General features: G+C 60.7%; 4 protein-coding genes across 4 annotated transcripts; all 4 read right to left on the minus strand.

Moving 5' to 3' along the window:
- Window positions 1-729: 729 nt before the first annotated feature.
- Window positions 730-6,020, minus strand: LOC308519295 (THO complex subunit 4-like; the record flags this gene model as incomplete). Its single annotated transcript, XM_081091280.1, has 2 exons — window positions 730-1,344; window positions 5,829-6,020. Coding segments are annotated over 2 exons (807 nt in total), but the record flags the coding sequence as incomplete, so codon positions are not given.
- Window positions 6,021-7,277: 1,257 nt separating this feature from the next.
- On the minus strand, window positions 7,278-10,516 carry LOC308519296 (THO complex subunit 4-like; the record flags this gene model as incomplete). Its single annotated transcript, XM_081091281.1, has 2 exons — window positions 7,278-7,295; window positions 9,740-10,516. The coding sequence occupies 2 exons, from the start codon at window positions 10,514-10,516 to the stop codon at window positions 7,278-7,280; spliced, it is 795 nt and encodes a 264-aa protein (XP_080947407.1).
- A 1,257-nt stretch (window positions 10,517-11,773) lies between these two features.
- On the minus strand, window positions 11,774-15,011 carry LOC308519297 (THO complex subunit 4-like; the record flags this gene model as incomplete). Its single annotated transcript, XM_081091282.1, has 2 exons — window positions 11,774-11,791; window positions 14,289-15,011. 2 exons carry the CDS (start codon window positions 15,009-15,011, stop codon window positions 11,774-11,776), a joined length of 741 nt encoding a protein of 246 aa, XP_080947408.1.
- Window positions 15,012-18,730: 3,719 nt separating this feature from the next.
- Window positions 18,731-19,519, minus strand: LOC308519299 (THO complex subunit 4-like; the record flags this gene model as incomplete). The annotated part of the gene is made up of 1 exon (XM_081091284.1): window positions 18,731-19,519. A coding segment is annotated over exon 1 (780 nt), but the record flags the coding sequence as incomplete, so codon positions are not given.
- Between the last annotated feature and the right edge of the window lie 5,422 nt (window positions 19,520-24,941).

Consider the following 24,941-nt stretch of genomic DNA (forward strand, 5'->3'; position numbering starts at 1 on the left):
TTAAAGAAAACGCTTTGCGTGAGTTTTAATTAAATCCTATTTCAAAACAGAAGAAACAATTCCCCAATGGGCCACAGGTCCCCGCCAGCCCACCCTCGGGAAGCACCGCGAGACGATTTCCAGGCCTAGCTCCACCACCCACGCACGCACTGACTTGGTGGTGCTTTAGCTGGTGTCCATCATGGCGTCGTAAGCGTCCAGCTGGGCGTCCAACTCCTCGGTGTCCATGACCGTGTTGTAAGCGTCCAGCAGGGCGTCCTCCAACTCCTCGGCGCCCCTCATCGCGTTGTCAGCGTCCTTCTGGGGGTCCAGCTGCTCGGCGCCCCTCATCGCGTTGTAAGCGTCCTTCTGGGGGTCCAGCTGCTCGGCGCCCCTCATCGCGTTGTACGCGTCCTTCTGGGGGTCCAACTCCTCGGCGCCCCTCATGGCGTTGTACGCGTCCTTCTGGGCGTCCATCTCCTCCGTGTCCCTCATCGCGCCGGCAGTGCTCAGCTGGGCGTCCAACTTTTTGGTGCCCCTCATCGGGCTGCCAGTGCTCACCTGGGCGTCCAGCTTTTTGGTGCTCCTCATCGCGTTGTAAGCGTCCAGCTGGGCGTCCAACTTCTTGGTGCCCCTCATCGCGCTGCCACTGTTCACCTGGGCGTCCAACTTTTTGGTGCCCCTCATCGCGCTGCCACTGTTCACCTGGGCGTCCAACTTTTTGGTGCCCCTCATCGGGCTGCCAGTGCTCACCTGGGCGTCCAGCTTTTTGGTGCTCCTCATCGAGTTGTAAGCGTCCAGCTGGGCGTCCAACTCCTCCGCAGCGATCTGTTGCTTTGAATTGCGTCCGGTGCCCCTGCCTGTAACCCGGCTGCCTCCGCGGGCGCGACTCGGCGTGCCGCCGCCAAAGCCTCCAGATCCTCGGTGTGTAGTCAGCCCGCCTCTGTTGCCACTCTGTACCGGCGTGCGCTGCGTGTGTATCTGTGAGGTGACGAGCTGGATGTTGAGGGGGCGGCCATCCAAAGGCACGCCGTGGTACTGTTTCATGGCTTCCAGGGCGTCTGCCTTCCGCTCAAAGTGCACGTGGGCTGACCCCAGGCTGCGGCCAGAGCGGTCGTAGTGGACACCGGCCTTCTTCAGAGGCCCGAACTCCGCAAACAGCTGCTGGACGTCCGCGTCGGACACTCCGAAGGCCAGGTTGGACAGAAGCAGCTTCCCCCCGGTCACCAGGCCGGCGCCCCTGCCCAAGCCCCTGCGGAAGCGGTCGCGTGGCCACGCGTCGGGAAGCTGTCTCGGCCTGCTGTAGGGCGCCGGCCGGTTCCTGCCTCGGCCGAGGGCCGCCCGGTTCCGGCACGGCCCGCCGCCCTGGCTCACTGGTGCGGCGGTTTGCGCTCCGCCACTGCGGCCTCCCTGGGAGCCGGCCCGGCCTCGGTCCCGGCCTCGGTCCCTGCCCCCGCCGCCGCGGCCGCCCCGCTGGCTCCGGTTCAGCCTAATGATGTCGTCCAGAGACATGTTGACTTTGTCGGCCATGGCGGGCCCGGAATCGGCCTCGGATCGAGCCCGTGCGGGAAGCACGCCGGCCCTGAGCGGGCACCAGATGTTGGGGTCCAGGCGCAGGGATTCGCAAAGGTGTGGACGGACTCCTCGCGGAAGACGAAATGACACGGACACAGCGTTCGGACAGAGACAGCGTTCAGACGGAGACAGCGTTCGGACCGAGACAGCGTTCGGACCGAGACAGCGTTCGGACCGAGACAGCGTTCACACGGAGACAGCGTTCAGACGCGCCCAGGGCTGAGAAGGTCTGCGAACCATAGACGCTGCGAGGCGCTGCCGCCCCTGCTTTTATAGCCCCAGAGCGTGGTGGGAGGAGCCAGAGAGACCCACCAATCAGCCGCTCCCAGGAATGAAGCGCCACTGTTTGGGTGGGGCAGGTGGCTTTAGGGTGGGGCAGGTGGCTCAATCTCAAGGAAAGGCTCTCCCGAACGTGGCTGCGACGCCTGGGGCGCTTGACCGGCGCCTCTTGGGCAGGCTCCTCCAACCCGGGACCCGTGAAGAGTGTTGGGGGGTTTTATTTTACTTTATGTTATTCTTTCTTAATTCTGTGCTCATTTCTCTTCGTTCATTGCAATGGATTCTATCTCTCGGCAATGAACCGTTGTAAACATCGGTCCCATTTGCATTTGAAGGGAGCGGGCGGGGTGTGCGGGGGGCTGAGGGCGGGGGTGGGGGGGGTGGGAGGTGCGGGGAGGAAGGGGGCCAGGTTTGCGGGAGGGGGGAGGGGGAGACCGGAGACGCAAACACCCCGGTCGTAGCGGCCCTTGGGGGTCATGGGAGGCAGAGGCTGAGGTGGATGTGAATGAAATGTGTATGCTTTCGTACCTTAGCTCTGAGCCCAGGACGCCAGAGGCCACCAGCAGTCAAACAGCCCCGTCAGAGAGCGGTGGTCTAGATGTGTATGGATCTGTCCCTGTTCGTCGGTCTATGCTGTTCTCTATATTCCACGAATGAGTGAGATCGTGTGGTATTCATTTTTCTCTGACGGGCTAATTTCACTTAGCATAATGCTCTCCAGTTCCATCCATGCTGGCAAGAATTCCTTCTTTTCCCTACTTTTTTACCGCAGCGTAGTATTCCACTGTGTGGATGTAGCACAGTTGTGTGTGTGCGTGTTTGTGTTTACTGCATTTCTGTGAAATGCCCCCCCCACCCCCCACCCCTCACTCCCCTATAGGAATATCCCTGGAGGCATCTCCCTACAGAAAGCAGCTTACCTACAGAAAGCAGCTTAGCGTTTGGCCCGTCCCTTGGGAGGGGGGGGGGGTGGGTTTGGGGGCGGTGGGGCGCGGGGGGTGGGGGCGGGGGGAGGGGGGACCCAGGTGCCAATGGCACCTTGAGGGCTTCCAGTGTGGTGGGAGCAGGGACACCTTGCAGGTTACATGAATCCATCTCTGGAAGAGGACACTGAGGCTGAGGCAGGTGAAACTGATTTGCATAAACGGGTCAGTTATCAGGGAGACCGGAAGCTGGAGTTGAAGAAGTTGAGGGCCAGGGCGAGGGTGCCCTTCTGAACAGGGTGAAGAGTGGGGGCCTAGGGAGAGAATGCCCTCTGTCTGCAGTCAAACAGCTTAGCCCTACCGGGGGAGGGCATGACTCGTCCCCGTGTCTGTGGGGCCCTTGGGAGCAGGGTCTGAGGGAGGCGAGTGCTTGTCTGGGCGTGACTGCGGACGTAAACACACAGTCACGCACAGACGCTTCTTGACCTGAATGGTCCGTCGGCATCCATGAGCACCCTTCAGCCCCTGCCTTCTCGTAGGCGGCGCGCCCCCTGCTTGTCCTTCCCCCCTCAGGTCAAGTCCGGGCACCTGTTTCTGCCTTCCCCAGAGGTGGCTGCAGGAGGGTGACCTGCATTAGCGCTACTCGACCAGCAGAGGGCGGGACGGGCTCTTACGCCATGCTTGGGCTGGGCCCTCTGGTCCAGCTCCCTCTCTGGATGAATGCTCAGGCCCCTGTCCAGAGACCAAGTAACCCGGCCGGGCCACATGGGCTTGCTGAAGGGTCTAAAGCATTGAACGGCTGGATCAATGTCATTACTAAAGAGGGGTTTTTTCGTTTGTTTGTTTTTGTTTTTATTTCATTTCATTTCATTTCATTTCATTTTCTGTGTGCGTGTGCGTGTGCATGGAGGGGGGGAGCCGGGGGAGGTGCGTGGGTGTGGTTGTGGGTGTGCTTCTGCGTGTGCGTGTGCGTGTGCGCGCGTGGGTGTGTGGGTGTGTGTGTGTGTGTGTGTAAATCCGCAGTCACGCACGGACACTTCTTGGTCTGCATGGCCCGTCGGAAACCATGAGCACCCTTCAGCCCCTGCCTTCTTGCAGACAGCGTGCCCCCTGCTCGTCCTTGCCCGCTCCGGTTAAGTCCCGGCACCTGGCTCCGGCTGCAGAAAGGTGGTGGCTTGCTTTGGCGCTGCTCGACCAGCCGAGGGCGGGACCAGCTCTTCGGCCCCGGCCCCAGTCAACCCAATCCACAGCCAAAGACTATGTCAGGGCAGGGCCATCTGGTCGGCCGCCCCTCCCCCACCCCCACCCCCACCCCCCTCCCTCTGTGGATGAATGGCCAGGCCCCCGCCCAGAGACCAGGTTCGGGCCTGGCCATCCGGCCTTGCCGAAGCGTCAGAACGTTGAAAGGCTGGATCAGCGTGTTTTCTAAGGAGGTTTGTGCGTGTGTGTGTGTGTGTGTGTTTGTGTGTGTTTGTGTGTGTGTGTGTTTGTGTGTGTGTGTGTGTGTTTGTGTCGTTTATTTTGGAGGGTTTTTTGTTGTTTTTGTTTGTTTGTTTGTTTGTTTGTTTGTTTTTGCTGCACCCATTTCTGTTTATTATGGCCAAGGTGAAAACGCCAGCTCCTCCACAACAGCAACCAGTAAAATTTTTCCCCAAAATGACTAGGTACAACACAGGTCTTTTTCGGAATTTTTTAATAAAATAAACGTTAAAGAAAACGCTTTGCGTGAGTTTTAATTAAATCCTATTTCAAAACAGAAGAAACAATTCCCCAATGGGCCACAGGTCCCCGCCAGCCCACCCTCGGGAAGCACCGCGAGACGATTTCCAGGCCTAGCTCCACCACCCACGCACGCACTGACTTGGTGGTGCTTTAGCTGGTGTCCATCATGGCGTCGTAAGCGTCCAGCTGGGCGTCCAACTCCTCGGTGTCCATGACCGTGTTGTAAGCGTCCAGCTGGGCGTCCAACTCCTCGGTGTCCATGACCGTGTTGTAAGCGTCCAGCAGGGCGTCCTCCAACTCCTCGGCGCCCCTCATCGCGTTGTCAGCGTCCTTCTGGGGGTCCAGCTGCTCGGCGCCCCTCATCGCGTTGTAAGCGTCCTTCTGGGGGTCCAGCTGCTCGGCGCCCCTCATCGCGTTGTACGCGTCCTTCTGGGGGTCCAACTCCTCGGCGCCCCTCATGGCGTTGTACGCGTCCTTCTGGGCGTCCATCTCCTCCGTGTCCCTCATCGCGCCGGCAGTGCTCAGCTGGGCGTCCAACTTTTTGGTGCCCCTCATCGGGCTGCCAGTGCTCACCTGGGCGTCCAGCTTTTTGGTGCTCCTCATCGCGTTGTAAGCGTCCAGCTGGGCGTCCAACTTCTTGGTGCCCCTCATCGCGCTGCCACTGTTCACCTGGGCGTCCAACTTTTTGGTGCCCCTCATCGCGCTGCCACTGTTCACCTGGGCGTCCAACTTTTTGGTGCCCCTCATCGGGCTGCCAGTGCCTACCTGGGCGTCCAGCTTTTTGGTGCTCCTCATCGAGTTGTAAGCGTCCAGCTGGGCGTCCAACTCCTCCGCAGCGATCTGTTGCTTTGAATTGCGTCCGGTGCCCCTGCCTGTAAGCCGGCTGCCTCCGCGGGCGCGACTCGGCGTGCCGCCGCCAAAGCCTCCAGATCCTCGGTGTGTAGTCAGCCCGCCTCTGTTGCCACTCTGTACCGGCGTGCGCTGCGTGTGTATCTGTGAGGTGACGAGCTGGATGTTGAGGGGGCGGCCATCCAAAGGCACGCTGTGGTACTGTTTCATGGCTTCCAGGGCGTCTGCCTTCCGCTCAAAGTGCACGTGGGCTGACCCCAGGCTGCGGCCAGAGCGGTCGTAGTGGACACCGGCCTTCTTCAGAGGCCCGAACTCCGCAAACAGCTGCTGGACGTCCGCGTCGGACACTCCGAAGGCCAGGTTGGACAGAAGCAGCTTCCCCCCGGTCACCAGGCCGGCGCCCCTGCCCAAGCCCCTGCGGAAGCTGTCGCGTGGCCACGCGTCGGGAAGCTGTCTCGGCCTGCTGTAGGGCGCCGGCCGGTTCCTGCCTCGGCCGAGGGCCGCCCGGTTCCGGCACGGCCCGCCGCCCTGGCTCACTGGTGCGGCGGTTTGCGCTCCGCCACTGCGGCCTCCCTGGGAGCCGGCCCGGCCTCGGTCCCGGCCTCGGTCCCTGCCCCCGCCGCCGCGGCCGCCCCGCTGGCTCCGGTTCAGCCTAATGATGTCGTCCAGAGACATGTTGACTTTGTCGGCCATGGCGGGCCCGGAATCGGCCTCGGATCGAGCCCGTGCGGGAAGCACGCCGGCCCTGAGCGGGCACCAGATGTTGGGGTCCAGGCGCAGGGATTCGCAAAGGTGTGGACGGACTCCTCGCGGAAGACGAAATGACACGGACACAGCGTTCGGACAGAGACAGCGTTCAGACGGAGACAGCGTTCGGACCGAGACAGCGTTCGGACCGAGACAGCGTTCGGACCGAGACAGCGTTCACACGGAGACAGCGTTCAGACGCGCCCAGGGCTGAGAAGGTCTGCGAACCATAGACGCTGCGAGGCGCTGCCGCCCCTGCTTTTATAGCCCCAGAGCGTGGTGGGAGGAGCCAGAGAGACCCACCAATCAGCCGCTCCCAGGAATGAAGCGCCACTGTTTGGGTGGGGCAGGTGGCTTTAGGGTGGGGCAGGTGGCTCAATCTCAAGGAAAGGCTCTCCCGAACGTGGCTGCGACGCCTGGGGCGCTTGACCGGCGCCTCTTGGGCAGGCTCCTCCAACCCGGGACCCGTGAAGAGTGTTGGGGGGTTTTATTTTACTTTATGTTATTCTTTCTTAATTCTGTGCTCATTTCTCTTCGTTCATTGCAATGGATTCTATCTCTCGGCAATGAACCGTTGTAAACATCGGTCCCATTTGCATTTGAAGGGAGCGGGCGGGGTGTGCGGGGGGCTGAGGGCGGGGGTGGGGGGGGTGGGGGTTGGGGGGAGGAAGGGGGCCAGGTTTGCGGGACGGGGGAGGGGGAGACCGGAGACGCAAACACCCCGGTCGTAGCGGCCCTTGGGGGTCATGGGAGGCAGAGGCTGAGGTGGATGTGAATGAAATGTGTATGCTTTCGTACCTTAGCTCTGAGCCCAGGACGCCAGAGGCCACCAGCAGTCAAACAGCCCCGTCAGAGAGCGGTGGTCTAGATGTGTATGGATCTGTCCCTGTTCGTCGGTCTATGCTGTTCTCTATATTCCACGAATGAGTGAGATCGTGTGGTATTCATTTTACTCTGACGGGCTAATTTCACTTAGCATAATGCTCTCCAGTTCCATCCATGCTGGCAAGAATTCCTTCTTTTCCCTACTTTTTTACCGCAGCGTAGTATTCCACTGTGTGGATGTAGCACAGTTGTGTGTGTGCGTGTTTGTGTTTACTGCATTTCTGTGAAATGCCCCCCCCACCCCCCACCCCCACACCCCTATAGGCATATCCCTGGAGGCATCTCCCTACAGAAAGCAGCTTACCTACAGAAAGCAGCTTAGCGTTTGGCCCGTCCCTTCGGAGGGGGGGGGTGGGTTTGGGGGCGGTGGGGCGCGGGGGGTGGGGGCGGGGGGAGGGGGGACCCAGGTGCCAATGGCACCTTGAGGGCTTCCAGTGTGGTGGGAGCAGGGACACCTTGCAGGTTACATGAATCCATCTCTGGAAGAGGACACTGAGGCTGAGGCAGGTGAAACTGATTTGCATAAACGGGTCAGTTATCAGGGAGACCGGAAGCTGGAGTTGAAGAAGTTGAGGGCCAGGGCGAGGGTGCCCTTCTGAACAGGGTGAAGAGTGGGGGCCTAGGGAGAGAATGCCCTCTGTCTGCAGTCAAACAGCTTAGCCCTACCGAGGGAGGGCATGACTCGTCCCCGTGTCTGTGGGGCCCTTGGGAGCAGGGTCTGAGGGAGGCGAGTGCTTGTCTGGGCGTGACTGCGGACGTAAACACACAGTCACGCACAGACGCTTCTTGACCTGAATGGTCCGTCGGCATCCATGAGCACCCTTCAGCCCCTGCCTTCTCGTAGGCGGCGCGCCCCCTGCTTGTCCTTCCCCCCTCAGGTCAAGTCCGGGCACCTGTTTCTGCCTTCCCCAGAGGTGGCTGCAGGAGGGTGACCTGCATTAGCGCTACTCGACCAGCAGAGGGCGGGACGGGCTCTTACGCCATGCTTGGGCTGGGCCCTCTGGTCCAGCTCCCTCTCTGGATGAATGCTCAGGCCCCTGTCCAGAGACCAAGTAACCCGGCCGGGCCACATGGGCTTGCCGAAGGGTCTAAAGCATTGAACGGCTGGATCAATGTCATTACTAAAGAGGGGTTTTTTCGTTTGTTTGTTTTTGTTTTTATTTCATTTCATTTCATTTCATTTCATTTTCTGTGTGCGTGTGCGTGTGCGTGGAGGGGGGGAGCCGGGGGAGGTGCGTGGGTGTGGTTGTGGGTGTGCTTCTGCGTGTGCGTGTGCGTGTGCGCGCGTGGGTGTGTGGGTGTGTGTGTGTGTGTGTGTAAATCCGCAGTCACGCACGGACACTTCTTGGTCTGCATGGCCCGTCGGAAACCATGAGCACCCTTCAGCCCCTGCCTTCTTGCAGACAGCGTGCCCCCTGCTCGTCCTTCCCCGCTCCGGTTAAGTCCCGGCACCTGGCTCCGGCTGCAGAAAGGTGGTGGCTTGCTTTGGCGCTGCTCGACCAGCCGAGGGCGGGACCAGCTCTTCGGCCCCGGCCCCAGTCAACCCAATCCACAGCCAAAGACTATGTCAGGGCAGGGCCATCTGGTCGGCCGCCCCTCCCCCACCCCCACCCCCACCCCCCTCCCTCTGTGGATGAATGGCCAGGCCCCCGCCCAGAGACCAGGTTCGGGCCTGGCCATCCGGCCTTGCCGAAGCGTCAGAACGTTGAAAGGCTGGATCAGCGTGTTTTCTAAGGAGGTTTGTGCGTGTGTGTGTGTGTGTGTGTTTGTGTGTGTGTGTTTGTGTGTGTGTGTGTGTGTTTGTGTCGTTTATTTTGGAGGGTTTTTTGTTGTTTTTGTTTGTTTGTTTGTTTGTTTGTTTGTTTTTGCTGCACCCATTTCTGTTTATTATGGCCAAGGTGAAAACGCCAGCTCCTCCACAACAGCAACCAGTAAAATTTTTCCCCAAAATGACTAGGTACAACACAGGTCTTTTTCGGAATTTTTTAATAAAATAAACGTTAAAGAAAACGCTTTGCGTGAGTTTTAATTAAATCCTATTTCAAAACAGAAGAAACAATTCCCCAATGGGCCACAGGTCCCCGCCAGCCCACCCTCGGGAAGCACCGCGAGACGATTTCCAGGCCTAGCTCCACCACCCACGCACGCACTGACTTGGTGGTGCTTTAGCTGGTGTCCATCATGGCGTCGTAAGCGTCCAGCTGGGCGTCCAACTCCTCGGTGTCCATGACCGTGTTGTAAGCGTCCAGCTGGGCGTCCAACTCCTCGGTGTCCATGACCGTGTTGTAAGCGTCCAGCAGGGCGTCCTCCAACTCCTGGGCGCCCCTCATCGCGTTGTCAGCGTCCTTCTGGGGGTCCAGCTGCTCGGCGCCCCTCATCGCGTTGTACGCGTCCTTCTGGGGGTCCAGCTGCTCGGCGCCCCTCATCGCGTTGTACGCGTCCTTCTGGGGGTCCAACTCCTCGGCGCCCCTCATGGCGTTGTACGCGTCCTTCTGGGCGTCCATCTCCTCCGTGTCCCTCATCGCGCCGGCAGTGCTCAGCTGGGCGTCCAACTTTTTGGTGCCCCTCATCGGGCTGCCAGTGCTCACCTGGGCGTCCAGCTTTTTGGTGCTCCTCATCGCGTTGTAAGCGTCCAGCTGGGCGTCCAACTTCTTGGTGCCCCTCATCGCGCTGCCACTGTTCACCTGGGCGTCCAACTTTTTGGTGCCCCTCATCGCGCTGCCACTGTTCACCTGGGCGTCCAACTTTTTGGTGCCCCTCATCGGGCTGCCAGTGCTCACCTGGGCGTCCAGCTTTTTGGTGCTCCTCATCGAGTTGTAAGCGTCCAGCTGGGCGTCCAACTCCTCCGCAGCGATCTGTTGCTTTGAATTGCGTCCGGTGCCCCTGCCTGTAAGCCGGCTGCCTCCGCGGGCGCGACTCGGCGTGCCGCCGCCAAAGCCTCCAGATCCTCGGTGTGTAGTCAGCCCGCCTCTGTTGCCACTCTGTACCGGCGTGCGCTGCGTGTGTATCTGTGAGGTGACGAGCTGGATGTTGAGGGGGCGGCCATCCAAAGGCACGCCGTGGTACTGTTTCATGGCTTCCAGGGCGTCTGCCTTCCGCTCAAAGTGCACGTGGGCTGACCCCAGGCTGCGGCCAGAGCGGTCGTAGTGGACACCGGCCTTCTTCAGAGGCCCGAACTCCGCAAACAGCTGCTGGACGTCCGCGTCGGACACTCCGAAGGCCAGGTTGGACAGAAGCAGCTTCCCCCCGGTCACCAGGCCGGCGCCCCTGCCCAAGCCCCTGCGGAAGCTGTCGCGTGGCCACGCGTCGGGAAGCTGTCTCGGCCTGCTGTAGGGCGCCGGCCGGTTCCTGCCTCGGCCGAGGGCCGCCCGGTTCCGGCACGGCCCGCCGCCCTGGCTCACTGGTGCGGCGGTTTGCGCTCCGCCACTGCGGCCTCCCTGGGAGCCGGCCCGGCCTCGGTCCCGGCCTCGGTCCCTGCCCCCGCCGCCGCGGCCGCCCCGCTGGCTCCGGTTCAGCCTAATGATGTCGTCCAGAGACATGTTGACTTTGTCGGCCATGGCGGGCCCGGAATCGGCCTCGGATCGAGCCCGTGCGGGAAGCACGCCGGCCCTGAGCGGGCACCAGATGTTGGGGTCCAGGCGCAGGGATTCGCAAAGGTGTGGACGGACTCCTCGCGGAAGACGAAATGACACGGACACAGCGTTCGGACAGAGACAGCGTTCAGACGGAGACAGCGTTCGGACCGAGACAGCGTTCGGACCGAGACAGCGTTCGGACCGAGACAGCGTTCACACGGAGACAGCGTTCAGACGCGCCCAGGGCTGAGAAGGTCTGCGAACCATAGACGCTGCGAGGCGCTGCCGCCCCTGCTTTTATAGCCCCAGAGCGTGGTGGGAGGAGCCAGAGAGACCCACCAATCAGCCGCTCCCAGGAATGAAGCGCCACTGTTTGGGTGGGGCAGGTGGCTTTAGGGTGGGGCAGGTGGCTCAATCTCAAGGAAAGGCTCTCCCGAACGTGGCTGCGACGCCTGGGGCGCTTGACCGGCGCCTCTTGGGCAGGCTCCTCCAACCCGGGACCCGTGAAGAGTGTTGGGGGGTTTTATTTTACTTTATGTTATTCTTTCTTAATTCTGTGCTCATTTCTCTTCGTTCATTGCAATGGATTCTATCTCTCGGCAATGAACCGTTGTAAACATCGGTCCCATTTGCATTTGAAGGGAGCGGGCGGGGTGTGCGGGGGGCTGAGGGCGGGGGTGGGGGGGGTGGGGGTTGGGGGGAGGAAGGGGGCCAGGTTTGCGGGACGGGGGAGGGGGAGACCGGAGACGCAAACACCCCGGTCGTAGCGGCCCTTGGGGGTCATGGGAGGCAGAGGCTGAGGTGGATGTGAATGAAATGTGTATGCTTTCGTACCTTAGCTCTGAGCCCAGGACGCCAGAGGCCACCAGCAGTCAAACAGCCCCGTCAGAGAGCGGTGGTCTAGATGTGTATGGATCTGTCCCTGTTCGTCGGTCTATGCTGTTCTCTATATTCCACGAATGAGTGAGATCGTGTGGTATTCATTTTACTCTGACGGGCTAATTTCACTTAGCATAATGCTCTCCAGTTCCATCCATGCTGGCAAGAATTCCTTCTTTTCCCTACTTTTTTACCGCAGCGTAGTATTCCACTGTGTGGATGTAGCACAGTTGTGTGTGTGCGTGTTTGTGTTTACTGCATTTCTGTGAAATGCCCCCCCCACCCCCCACCCCCACACCCCTATAGGCATATCCCTGGAGGCATCTCCCTACAGAAAGCAGCTTACCTACAGAAAGCAGCTTAGCGTTTGGCCCGTCCCTTCGGAGGGGGGGGGTGGGTTTGGGGGCGGTGGGGCGCGGGGGGTGGAGGCGGGGGGAGGGGGGACCCAGGTGCCAATGGCACCTTGAGGGCTTCCAGTGTGGTGGGAGCAGGGACACCTTGCAGGTTACATGAATCCATCTCTGGAAGAGGACACTGAGGCTGAGGCAGGTGAAACTGATTTGCATAAACGGGTCAGTTATCAGGGAGACCGGAAGCTGGAGTTGAAGAAGTTGAGGGCCAGGGCGAGGGTGCCCTTCTGAACAGGGTGAAGAGTGGGGGCCTAGGGAGAGAATGCCCTCTGTCTGCAGTCAAACAGCTTAGCCCTACCGAGGGAGGGCATGACTCGTCCCCGTGTCTGTGGGGCCCTTGGGAGCAGGGTCTGAGGGAGGCGAGTGCTTGTCTGGGCGTGACTGCGGACGTAAACACACAGTCACGCACAGACGCTTCTTGACCTGAATGGTCCGTCGGCATCCATGAGCACCCTTCAGCCCCTGCCTTCTCGTAGGCGGCGCGCCCCCTGCTTGTCCTTCCCCCCTCAGGTCAAGTCCGGGCACCTGTTTCTGCCTTCCCCAGAGGTGGCTGCAGGAGGGTGACCTGCATTAGCGCTACTCGACCAGCAGAGGGCGGGACGGGCTCTTACGCCATGCTTGGGCTGGGCCCTCTGGTCCAGCTCCCTCTCTGGATGAATGCTCAGGCCCCTGTCCAGAGACCAAGTAACCCGGCCGGGCCACATGGGCTTGCCGAAGGGTCTAAAGCATTGAACGGCTGGATCAATGTCATTACTAAAGAGGGGTTTTTTCGTTTGTTTGTTTTTGTTTTTATTTCATTTCATTTCATTTCATTTCATTTTCTGTGTGCGTGTGCGTGTGCGTGGAGGGGGGGAGCCGGGGGAGGTGCGTGGGTGTGGTTGTGGGTGTGCTTCTGCGTGTGCGTGTGCGTGTGCGCGCGTGGGTGTGTGGGTGTGTGTGTGTGTGTGTGTAAATCCGCAGTCACGCACGGACACTTCTTGGTCTGCATGGCCCGTCGGAAACCATGAGCACCCTTCAGCCCCTGCCTTCTTGCAGACAGCGTGCCCCCTGCTCGTCCTTGCCCGCTCCGGTTAAGTCCCGGCACCTGGCTCCGGCTGCAGAAAGGTGGTGGCTTGCTTTGGCGCTGCTCGACCAGCCGAGGGCGGGACCAGCTCTTCGGCCCCGGCCCCAGTCAACCCAATCCACAGCCAAAGACTATGTCAGGGCAGGGCCATCTGGTCGGCCGCCCCTCCCCCACCCCCACCCCCACCCCCCTCCCTCTGTGGATGAATGGCCAGGCCCCCGCCCAGAGACCAGGTTCGGGCCTGGCCATCCGGCCTTGCCGAAGCGTCAGAACGTTGAAAGGCTGGATCAGCGTGTTTTCTAAGGAGGTTTGTGCGTGTGTGTGTGTGTGTGTGTTTGTGTGTGTGTGTGTTTGTGTGTGTGTGTGTGTGTTTGTGTCGTTTATTTTGGAGGGTTTTTTTGTTGTTTTTGATTGTTTGTTTGTTTGTTTGTTTTTGCTGCACCCATTTCTGTTTATTATGGCCAAGGTGAAAACGCCAGCTCCTCCACAACAGCAACCAGTAAAATTTTTCCCCAAAATGACTAGGTACAACACAGGTCTTTTTCGGAATTTTTTAATAAAATAAACGTTAAAGAAAACGCTTTGCGTGAGTTTTAATTAAATCCTATTTCAAAACAGAAGAAACAATTCCCCAATGGGCCACAGGTCCCCGCCAGCCCACCCTCGGGAAGCACCGCGAGACGATTTCCAGGCCTAGCTCCACCACCCACGCACGCACTGACTTGGTGGTGCTTTAGCTGGTGTCCATCATGGCGTCGTAAGCGTCCAGCTGGGCGTCCAACTCCTCGGTGTCCATGACCGTGTTGTAAGCGTCCAGCTGGGCGTCCAACTCCTCGGTGTCCATGACCGTGTTGTAAGCGTCCAGCAGGGCGTCCTCCAACTCCTCGGCGCCCCTCATCGCGTTGTCAGCGTCCTTCTGGGGGTCCAGCTGCTCGGCGCCCCTCATCGCGTTGTAAGCGTCCTTCTGGGGGTCCAGCTGCTCGGCGCCCCTCATCGCGTTGTACGCGTCCTTCTGGGGGTCCAACTCCTCGGCGCCCCTCATGGCGTTGTACGCGTCCTTCTGGGCGTCCATCTCCTCCGTGTCCCTCATCGCGCCGGCAGTGCTCAGCTGGGCGTCCAACTTTTTGGTGCCCCTCATCGGGCTGCCAGTGCTCACCTGGGCGTCCAGCTTTTTGGTGCTCCTCATCGCGTTGTAAGCGTCCAGCTGGGCGTCCAACTTCTTGGTGCCCCTCATCGCGCTGCCACTGTTCACCTGGGCGTCCAACTTTTTGGTGCCCCTCATCGCGCTGCCACTGTTCACCTGGGCGTCCAACTTTTTGGTGCCCCTCATCGGGCTGCCAGTGCTCACCTGGGCGTCCAGCTTTTTGGTGCTCCTCATCGAGTTGTAAGCGTCCAGCTGGGCGTCCAACTCCTCCGCAGCGATCTGTTGCTTTGAATTGCGTCCGGTGCCCCTGCCTGTAAGCCGGCTGCCTCCGCGGGCGCGACTCGGCGTGCCGCCGCCAAAGCCTCCAGATCCTCGGTGTGTAGTCAGCCCGCCTCTGTTGCCACTCTGTACCGGCGTGCGCTGCGTGTGTATCTGTGAGGTGACGAGCTGGATGTTGAGGGGGCGGCCATCCAAAGGCACGCCGTGGTACTGTTTCATGGCTTCCAGGGCGTCTGCCTTCCGCTCAAAGTGCACGTGGGCTGACCCCAGGCTGCGGCCAGAGCGGTCGTAGTGGACACCGGCCTTCTTCAGAGGCCCGAACTCCGCAAACAGCTGCTGGACGTCCGCGTCGGACACTCCGAAGGCCAGGTTGGACAGAAGCAGCTTCCCCCCGGTCACCAGGCCGGCGCCCCTGCCCAAGCCCCTGCGGAAGCTGTCGCGTGGCCACGCGTCGGGAAGCTGTCTCGGCCTGCTGTAGGGCGCCGGCCGGTTCCTGCCTCGGCCGAGGGCCGCCCGGTTCCGGCACGGCCCGCCGCCCTGGCTCACTGGTGCGGCGGTTTGCGCTCCGCCACTGCGGCCTCCCTGGGAGCCGGCCCGGCCTCGGTCCCGGCCTCGGTCCCTGCCCCCGCCGCCGCGGCCGCCCCGCTGGCTCCGGTTCAGCCTAATGATGTCGTCCAGAGACATGTTGACTTTGTCGGCCATGGCGGGCCCGGAATCGGCCTCGGATCGAGCCCGTGCGGGAAGCACGCCGGCCCTGAGCGGGCACCAGATGTTGGGGTCCAGGCGCAGGGATTCGCAAAGGTGTGGACGGACTCCTCGCGGAAGACGAAATGACACGGACACAGCGTTCGGACAGAGACAGCGTTCAGACGGAAACAGCGTTCGGACGGAGACAGCGTTCGGACCGAGACAGCGTTCGGACCGAGACAGCGTTCACACGGAGACAGCGTTCAGACGCGCCCAGGGCTGAGAAGGTCTGCGAACCATAGACGCTGCGAGGCGCTGCCGCCCCTGCTTTTATAGCCCCAGAGCGTGGTGGGAGGAGCCAGAGAGACCCACCAATCAGCCGCTCCCAGGAATGAAGCGCCACTGTTTGGGTGGGGCAGGTGGCTTTAGGGTGGGGCAGGTGGCTCAATCTCAAGGAAAGGCTCTCCCGAACGTGGCTGCGACGCCTGGGGCGCTTGACCGGCGCCTCTTGGGCAGGCTCCTCCAACCCGGGACCCGTGAAGAGTGTTGGGGGGTTTTATTTTACTTTATGTTATTCTTTCTTAATTCTGTGCTCATTTCTCTTCGTTCATTGCAATGGATTCTATCTCTCGGCAATGAACCGTTGTAAACATCGGTCCCATTTGCATTTGAAGGGAGCGGGCGGGGTGTGCGGGGGGCTGAGGGCGGGGGTGGGGGGGGTGGGGGGTGGGGGGAGGAAGGGGGCCAGGTTTGCGGGAGGGGGGAGGGGGAGACCGGAGACGCAAACACCCCGGTCGTAGCGGCCCTTGGGGGTCATGGGAGGCAGAGGCTGAGGTGGATGTGAATGAAATGTGTATGCTTTCGTACCTTAGCTCTGAGCCCAGGACGCCAGAGGCCACCAGCAGTCAAACAGCCCCGTCAGAGAGCGGTGGTCTAGATGTGTATGGATCTGTCCCTGTTCGTCGGTCTATGCTGTTCTCTATATTCCACGAATGAGTGAGATCGTGTGGTATTCATTTTTCTCTGACGGGCTAATTTCACTTAGCATAATGCTCTCCAGTTCCATCCATGCTGGCAAGAATTCCTTCTTTTCCCTACTTTTTTACCGCAGCGTAGTATTCCACTGTGTGGATGTAGCACAGTTGTGTGTGTGCGTGTTTGTGTTTACTGCATTTCTGTGAAATGCCCCCCCCCACCCCCCACCCCCACACCCCTATAGGCATATCCCTGGAGGCATCTCCCTACAGAAAGCAGCTTACCTACAGAAAGCAGCTTAGCGTTTGGCCCGTCCCTTGGGAGGGGGGTGGGGTGGGTTTGGGGGCGGTGGGGCGCGGGGGGTGGGGGCGGGGGGAGGGGGGACCCAGGTGCCAATGGCACCTTGAGGGCTTCCAGTGTGGTGGGAGCAGGGACACCTTGCAGGTTACATGAATCCATCTCTGGAAGAGGACACTGAGGCTGAGGCAGGTGAAACTGATTTGCATAAACGGGTCAGTTATCAGGGAGACCGGAAGCTGGAGTTGAAGAAGTTGAGGGCCAGGGCGAGGGTGCCCTTCTGAACAGGGTGAAGAGTGGGGGCCTAGGGAGAGAATGCCCTCTGTCTGCAGTCAAACAGCTTAGCCCTACCGGGGGAGGGCATGACTCGTCCCCGTGTCTGTGGGGCCCTTGGGAGCAGGGTCTGAGGGAGGCGAGTGCTTGTCTGGGCGTGACTGCGGACGTAAACACACAGTCACGCACAGACGCTTCTTGACCTGAATGGTCCGTCGGCATCCATGAGCACCCTTCAGCCCCTGCCTTCTCGTAGGCGGCGCGCCCCCTGCTTGTCCTTCCCCCCTCAGGTCAAGTCCGGGCACCTGTTTCTGCCTTCCCCAGAGGTGGCTGCAGGAGGGTGACCTGCATTAGCGCTACTCGACCAGCAGAGGGCGGGACGGGCTCTTACGCCATGCTTGGGCTGGGCCCTCTGGTCCAGCTCCCTCTCTGGATGAATGCTCAGGCCCCTGTCCAGAGACCAAGTAACCCGGCCGGGCCACATGGGCTTGCCGAAGGGTCTAAAGCATTGAACGGCTGGATCAATGTCATTACTAAAGAGGGGTTTTTTCGTTTGTTTGTTTTTGTTTTTATTTCATTTCATTTCATTTCATTTCATTTTCTGTGTGCGTGTGCGTGTGCGTGGAGGGGGGGAGCCGGGGGAGGTGCGTGGGTGTGGTTGTGGGTGTGCTTCTGCGTGTGCGTGTGCGTGTGCGCGCGTGGGTGTGTGTGTGTGTGTGTGTGTGTGTGTAAATCCGCAGTCACGCACGGACACTTCTTGGTCTGCATGGCCCGTCGGAAACCATGAGCACCCTTCAGCCCCTGCCTTCTTGCAGACAGCGTGCCCCCTGCTCGTCCTTCCCCGCTCCGGTTAAGTCCCGGCACCTGGCTCCGGCTGCAGAAAGGTGGTGGCTTGCTTTGGCGCTGCTCGACCAGCCGAGGGCGGGACCAGCTCTTCGGCCCCGGCCCCAGTCAACCCAATCCACAGCCAAAGACTATGTCAGGGCAGGGCCATCTGGTCGGCCGCCCCTCCCCCACCCCCACCCCCACCCCCCTCCCTCTGTGGATGAATGGCCAGGCCCCCGCCCAGAGACCAGGTTCGGGCCTGGCCATCCGGCCTTGCCGAAGCGTCAGAACGTTGAAAGGCTGGATCAGCGTGTTTTCTAAGGAGGTTTGTGCGTGTGTGTGTGTGTGTGTGTTTGTGTGTGTGTGTTTGTGTGTGTGTGTGTGTGTTTGTGTCGTTTATTTTGGAGGGTTTTTTGTTGTTTTTGTTTGTTTGTTTGTTTGTTTGTTTGTTTTTGCTGCACCCATTTCTGTTTATTATGGCCAAGGTGAAAACGCCAGCTCCTCCACAACAGCAACCAGTAAAATTTTTCCCCAAAATGACTAGGTACAACACAGGTCTTTTTCGGAATTTTTTAATAAAATAAACGTTAAAGAAAACGCTTTGCGTGAGTTTTAATTAAATCCTATTTCAAAACAGAAGAAACAATTCCCCAATGGGCCACAGGTCCCCGCCAGCCCACCCTCGGGAAGCACCGCGAGACGATTTCCAGGCCTAGCTCCACCACCCACGCACGCACTGACTTGGTGGTGCTTTAGCTGGTGTCCATCATGGCGTCGTAAGCGTCCAGCTGGGCGTCCAACTCCTCGGTGTCCATGACCGTGTTGTAAGCGTCCAGCTGGGCGTCCAACTCCTCGGTGTCCATGACCGTGTTGTAAGCGTCCAGCAGGGCGTCCTCCAACTCCTCGGCGCCCCTCATCGCGTTGTCAGCGTCCTTCTGGGGGTCCAGCTGCTCGGCGCCCCTCATCGCGTTGTACGCGTCCTTCTGGGGGTCCAGCTGCTCGGCGCCCCTCATCGCGTTGTACGCGTCCTTCTGGGGGTCCAACTCCTCGGCGCCCCTCATGGCGTTGTACGCGTCCTTCTGGGCGTCCATCTCCTCCGTGTCCCTCATCGCGCCGGCAGTGCTCAGCTGGGCGTCCAACTTTTTGGTGCCCCTCATCGGGCTGCCAGTGCTCACCTGGGCGTCCAGCTTTTTGGTGCTCCTCATCGCGTTGTAAGCGTCCAGCTGGGCGTCCAACTTCTTGGTGCCCCTCATCGCGCTGCCACTGTTCACCTGGGCGTCCAACTTTTTGGTGCCCCTCATCGCGCTGCCACTGTTCACCTGGGCGTCCAACTTTTTGGTGCCCCTCATCGGGCTGCCAGTGCTCACCTGGGCGTCCAGCTTTTTGGTGCTCCTCATCGAGTTGTAAGCGTCCAGCTGGGCGTCCAACTCCTCCGCAGCGATCTGTTGCTTTGAATTGCGTCCGGTGCCCCTGCCTGTAAGCCGGCTGCCTCCGCGGGCGCGACTCGGCGTGCCGCCGCCAAAGCCTCCAGATCCTCGGTGTGTAGTCAGCCCGCCTCTGTTGCCACTCTGTACCGGCGTGCGCTGCGTGTGTATCTGTGAGGTGACGAGCTGGATGTTGAGGGGGCGGCCATCCAAAGGCACGCCGTGGTACTGTTTCATGGCTTCCAGGGCGTCTGCCTTCCGCTCAAAGTGCACGTGGGCTGACCCCAGGCTGCGGCCAGAGCGGTCGTAGTGGACACCGGCCTTCTTCAGAGGCCCGAACTCCGCAAACAGCTGCTGGACGTCCGCGTCGGACACTCCGAAGGCCAGGTTGGACAGAAGCAGCTTCCCCCCGGTCACCAGGCCGGCGCCCCTGCCCAAGCCCCTGCGGAAGCTGTCGCGTGGCCACGCGTCGGGAAGCTGTCTCGGCCTGCTGTAGGGCGCCGGCCGGTTCCTGCCTCGGCCGAGGGCCGCCCGGTTCCGGCACGGCCCGCCGCCCTGGCTCACTGGTGCGGCGGTTTGCGCTCCGCCACTGCGGCCTCCCTGGGAGCCGGCCCGGCCTCGGTCCCGGCCTCGGTCCCTGCCCCCGCCGCCGCGGCCGCCCCGCTGGCTCCGGTTCAGCCTAATGATGTCGTCCAGAGACATGTTGACTTTGTCGGCCATGGCGGGCCCGGAATCGGCCTCGGATCGAGCCCGTGCGGGAAGCACGCCGGCCCTGAGCGGCCACCAGATGTTGGGGTCCAGGCGCAGGGATTCGCAAAGGTGTGGACGGACTCCTCGCGGAAGACGAAATGACACGGACACAGCGTTCGGACAGAGACAGCGTTCAGACGGAAACAGCGTTCGGACGGAGACAGCGTTCGGACCGAGACAGCGTTCGGACCGAGACAGCGTTCACACGGAGACAGCGTTCAGACGCGCCCAGGGCTGAGAAGGTCTGCGAACCATAGACGCTGCGAGGCGCTGCCGCCCCTGCTTTTATAGCCCCAGAGCGTGGTGGGAGGAGCCAGAGAGACCCACCAATCAGCCGCTCCCAGGAATGAAGCGCCACTGTTTGGGTGGGGCAGGTGGCTTTAGGGTGGGGCAGGTGGCTCAATCTCAAGGAAAGGCTCTCCCGAACGTGGCTGCGACGCCTGGGGCGCTTGACCGGCGCCTCTTGGGCAGGCTCCTCCAACCCGGGACCCGTGAAGAGTGTTGGGGGGTTTTATTTTACTTTATGTTATTCTTTCTTAATTCTGTGCTCATTTCTCTTCGTTCATTGCAATGGATTCTATCTCTCGGCAATGAACCGTTGTAAACATCGGTCCCATTTGCATTTGAAGGGAGCGGGCGGGGTGTGCGGGGGGCTGAGGGTGGGGGTGGGGGGGGTGGGGGGTGGGGGGAGGAAGGGGGCCAGGTTTGCGGGAGGGGGGAGGGGGAGACCGGAGACGCAAACACCCCGGTCGTAGCGGCCCTTGGGGGTCATGGGAGGCAGAGGCTGAGGTGGATGTGAATGAAATGTGTATGCTTTCGTACCTTAGCTCTGAGCCCAGGACGCCAGAGGCCACCAGCAGTCAAACAGCCCCGTCAGAGAGCGGTGGTCTAGATGTGTATGGATCTGTCCCTGTTCGTCGGTCTATGCTGTTCTCTATATTCCACGAATGAGTGAGATCGTGTGGTATTCATTTTTCTCTGACGGGCTAATTTCACTTAGCATAATGCTCTCCAGTTCCATCCATGCTGGCAAGAATTCCTTCTTTTCCCTACTTTTTTACCGCAGCGTAGTATTCCACTGTGTGGATGTAGCACAGTTGTGTGTGTGCGTGTTTGTGTTTACTGCATTTCTGTGAAATGCCCCCCCACCCCCCACCCCCACACCCCTATAGGCATATCCCTGGAGGCATCTCCCTACAGAAAGCAGCTTACCTACAGAAAGCAGCTTAGCGTTTGGCCCGTCCCTTGGGAGGGGGGGGGTGGGTTTGGGGGCGGTGGGGCGCGGGGGGTGGGGGCGGGGGGAGGGGGGACCCAGGTGCCAATGGCACCTTGAGGGCTTCCAGTGTGGTGGGAGCAGGGACACCTTGCAGGTTACATGAATCCATCTCTGGAAGAGGACACTGAGGCTGAGGCAGGTGAAACTGATTTGCATAAACGGGTCAGTTATCAGGGAGACCGGAAGCTGGAGTTGAAGAAGTTGAGGGCCAGGGCGAGGGTGCCCTTCTGAACAGGGTGAAGAGTGGGGGCCTAGGGAGAGAATGCCCTCTGTCTGCAGTCAAACAGCTTAGCCCTACCGAGGGAGGGCATGACTCGTCCCCGTGTCTGTGGGGCCCTTGGGAGCAGGGTCTGAGGGAGGCGAGTGCTTGTCTGGGCGTGACTGCGGACGTAAACACACAGTCACGCACAGACGCTTCTTGACCTGAATGGTCCGTCGGCATCCATGAGCACCCTTCAGCCCCTGCCTTCTCGTAGGCGGCGCGCCCCCTGCTTGTCCTTCCCCCCTCAGGTCAAGTCCGGGCACCTGTTTCTGCCTTCCCCAGAGGTGGCTGCAGGAGGGTGACCTGCATTAGCGCTACTCGACCAGCAGAGGGCGGGACGGGCTCTTACGCCATGCTTGGGCTGGGCCCTCTGGTCCAGCTCCCTCTCTGGATGAATGCTCAGGCCCCTGTCCAGAGACCAAGTAACCCAGCCGGGCCACATGGGCTTGCTGAAGGGTCTAAAGCATTGAACGGCTGGATCAATGTCATTACTAAAGAGGGGTTTTTTCGTTTGTTTGTTTTTGTTTTTATTTCATTTCATTTCATTTCATTTCATTTTCTGTGTGCGTGTGCGTGTGCGTGGAGGGGGGGAGCCGGGGGAGGTGCGTGGGTGTGGTTGTGGGTGTGCTTCTGCGTGTGCGTGTGCGTGTGCGTGTGCGCGCGTGGGTGTGTGTGTGTGTGTGTGTGTGTGTGTAAATCCGCAGTCACGCACGGACACTTCTTGGTCTGCATGGCCCGTCGGAAACCATGAGCACCCTTCAGCCCCTGCCTTCTTGCAGACAGCGTGCCCCCTGCTCGTCCTTGCCCGCTCCGGTTAAGTCCCGGCACCTGGCTCCGGCTGCAGAAAGGTGGTGGCTTGCTTTGGCGCTGCTCGACCAGCCGAGGGCGGGACCAGCTCTTCGGCCCCGGCCCCAGTCAACCCAATCCACAGCCAAAGACTATGTCAGGGCAGGGCCATCTGGTCGGCCGCCCCTCCCCCACCCCCACCCCCACCCCCCTCCCTCTGTGGATGAATGGCCAGGCCCCCGCCCAGAGACCAGGTTCGGGCCTGGCCATCCGGCCTTGCCGAAGCGTCAGAACGTTGAAAGGCTGGATCAGCGTGTTTTCTAAGGAGGTTTGTGCGTGTGTGTGTGTGTGTGTGTTTGTGTGTGTGTGTGTTTGTGTGTGTGTGTGTGTGTTTGTGTCGTTTATTTTGGAGGGTTTTTTGTTGTTGTTTTTGTTTGTTTGTTTGTTTGTTTTTGCTGCACCCATTTCTGTTTATTATGGCCAAGGTGAAAACGCCAGCTCCTCCACAACAGCAACCAGTAAAATTTTTCCCCAAAATGACTAGGTACAACACAGGTCTTTTTCGGAATTTTTTAATAAAATAAACGTTAAAGAAAACGCTTTGCGTGAGTTTTAATTAAATCCTATTTCAAAACAGAAGAAACAATTCCCCAATGGGCCACAGGTCCCCGCCAGCCCACCCTCGGGAAGCACCGCGAGACGATTTCCAGGCCTAGCTCCACCACCCACGCACGCACTGACTTGGTGGTGCTTTAGCTGGTGTCCATCATGGCGTCGTAAGCGTCCAGCTGGGCATCCAACTCCTCGGTGTCCATGACCGTGTTGTAAGCGTCCAGCTGGGCGTCCAACTCCTCGGTGTCCATGACCGTGTTGTAAGCGTCCAGCAGGGCGTCCTCCAACTCCTCGGCGCCCCTCATCGCGTTGTCAGCGTCCTTCTGGGGGTCCAGCTGCTCGGCGCCCCTCATCGCGTTGTAAGCGTCCTTCTGGGGGTCCAGCTGCTCGGCGCCCCTCATCGCGTTGTACGCGTCCTTCTGGGGGTGGAGCTGCTCGGCGCCCCTCATCGCGTTGTACGCGTCCTTCTGGGGGTCCAACTCCTCGGCGCCCCTCATGGCGTTGTACGCGTCCTTCTGGGCGTCCATCTCCTCCGTGTCCCTCATCGCGCCGGCAGTGCTCAGCTGGGCGTCCAACTTTTTGGTGCCCCTCATCGGGCTGCCAGTGCTCACCTGGGCGTCCAGCTTTTTGGTGCTCCTCATCGCGTTGTAAGCGTCCAGCTGGGCGTCCAACTCCTCGGCGCCCCTCATCGCGTTGTAAGCGTCCAGCTGGGCGTCCAACTTCTTGGTGCCCCTCATCGCGCTGCCACTGTTCACCTGGGCGTCCAACTTTTTGGTGGCCCTCATCGCGCTGCCACTGTTCACCTGGGCGTCCAACTTTTTGGTGCCCCTCATCGGGCTGCCAGTGCTCACCTGGGCGTCCAGCTTTTTGGTGCTCCTCATCGAGTTGTAAGCGTCCAGCTGGGCGTCCAACTCCTCCGCAGCGATCTGTTGCTTTGAATTGCGTCCGGTGCCCCTGCCTGTAAGCCGGCTGCCTCCGCGGGCGCGACTCGGCGTGCCGCCGCCAAAGCCTCCAGATCCTCGGTGTGTAGTCAGCCCGCCTCTGTTGCCACTCTGTACCGGCGTGCGCTGCGTGTGTATCTGTGAGGTGACGAGCTGGATGTTGAGGGGGCGGCCATCCAAAGGCACGCCGTGGTACTGTTTCATGGCTTCCAGGGCGTCTGCCTTCCGCTCAAAGTGCACGTGGGCTGACCCCAGGCTGCGGCCAGAGCGTTCGTAGTGGACACCGGCCTTCTTCAGAGGCCCGAACTCCGCAAACAGCTGCTGGACGTCCGCGTCGGACACTCCGAAGGCCAGGTTGGACAGAAGCAGCTTCCCCCCGGTCACCAGGCCGGCGCCCCTGCCCAAGCCCCTGCGGAAGCTGTCGCGTGGCCACGCGTCGGGAAGCTGTCTCGGCCTGCTGTAGGGCGCCGGCCGGTTCCTGCCTCGGCCGAGGGCCGCCCGGTTCCGGCACGGCCCGCCGCCCTGGCTCACTGGTGCGGCGGTTTGCGCTCCGCCACTGCGGCCTCCCTGGGAGCCGGCCCGGCCTCGGTCCCGGCCTCGGTCCCTGCCCCCGCCGCCGCGGCCGCCCCGCTGACTCCGGTTCAGCCTAATGATGTCGTCCAGAGACATGTTGACTTTGTCGGCCATGGCGGGCCCGGAATCGGCCTCGGATCGAGCCCGTGCGGGAAGCACGCCGGCCCTGAGCGGGCACCAGATGTTGGGGTCCAGGCGCAGGGATTCGCAAAGGTGTGGACGGACTCCTCGCGGAAGACGAAATGACACGGACACAGCGTTCGGACAGAGACAGCGTTCAGACGGAAACAGCGTTCGGACGGAGACAGCGTTCGGACCGAGACAGCGTTCGGACCGAGACAGCGTTCGGACCGAGACAGCGTTCACACGGAGACAGCGTTCAGACGCGCCCAGGGCTGAGAAGGTCTGCGAACCATAGACGCTGCGAGGCGCTGCCGCCCCTGCTTTTATAGCCCCAGAGCGTGGTGGGAGGAGCCAGAGAGACCCACCAATCAGCCGCTCCCAGGAATGAAGCGCCACTGTTTGGGTGGGGCAGGTGGCTTTAGGGTGGGGCAGGTGGCTCAATCTCAAGGAAAGGCTCTCCCGAACGTGGCTGCGACGCCTGGGGCGCTTGACCGGCGCCTCTTGGGCAGGCTCCTCCAACCCGGGACCCGTGAAGAGTGTTGGGGGGTTTTATTTTACTTTATGTTATTCTTTCTTAATTCTGTGCTCATTTCTCTTCGTTCATTGCAATGGATTCTATCTCTCGGCAATGAACCGTTGTAAACATCGGTCCCATTTGCATTTGAAGGGAGCGGGCGGGGTGTGCGGGGGGCTGAGGGTGGGGGTGGGGGGGGTGGGGGGTGGGGGGAGGAAGGGGGCCAGGTTTGCGGGAGGGGGGAGGGGGAGACCGGAGACGCAAACACCCCAGTCGTAGCGGCCCTTGGGGGTCATGGGAGGCAGAGGCTGAGG

The sequence above is a fragment of the Myotis nattereri genome (assembly GCF_964212035.1).
Source record: "Myotis nattereri genome assembly, chromosome: 5".
Lineage (NCBI taxonomy): Eukaryota > Metazoa > Chordata > Mammalia > Chiroptera > Vespertilionidae > Myotis > Myotis nattereri.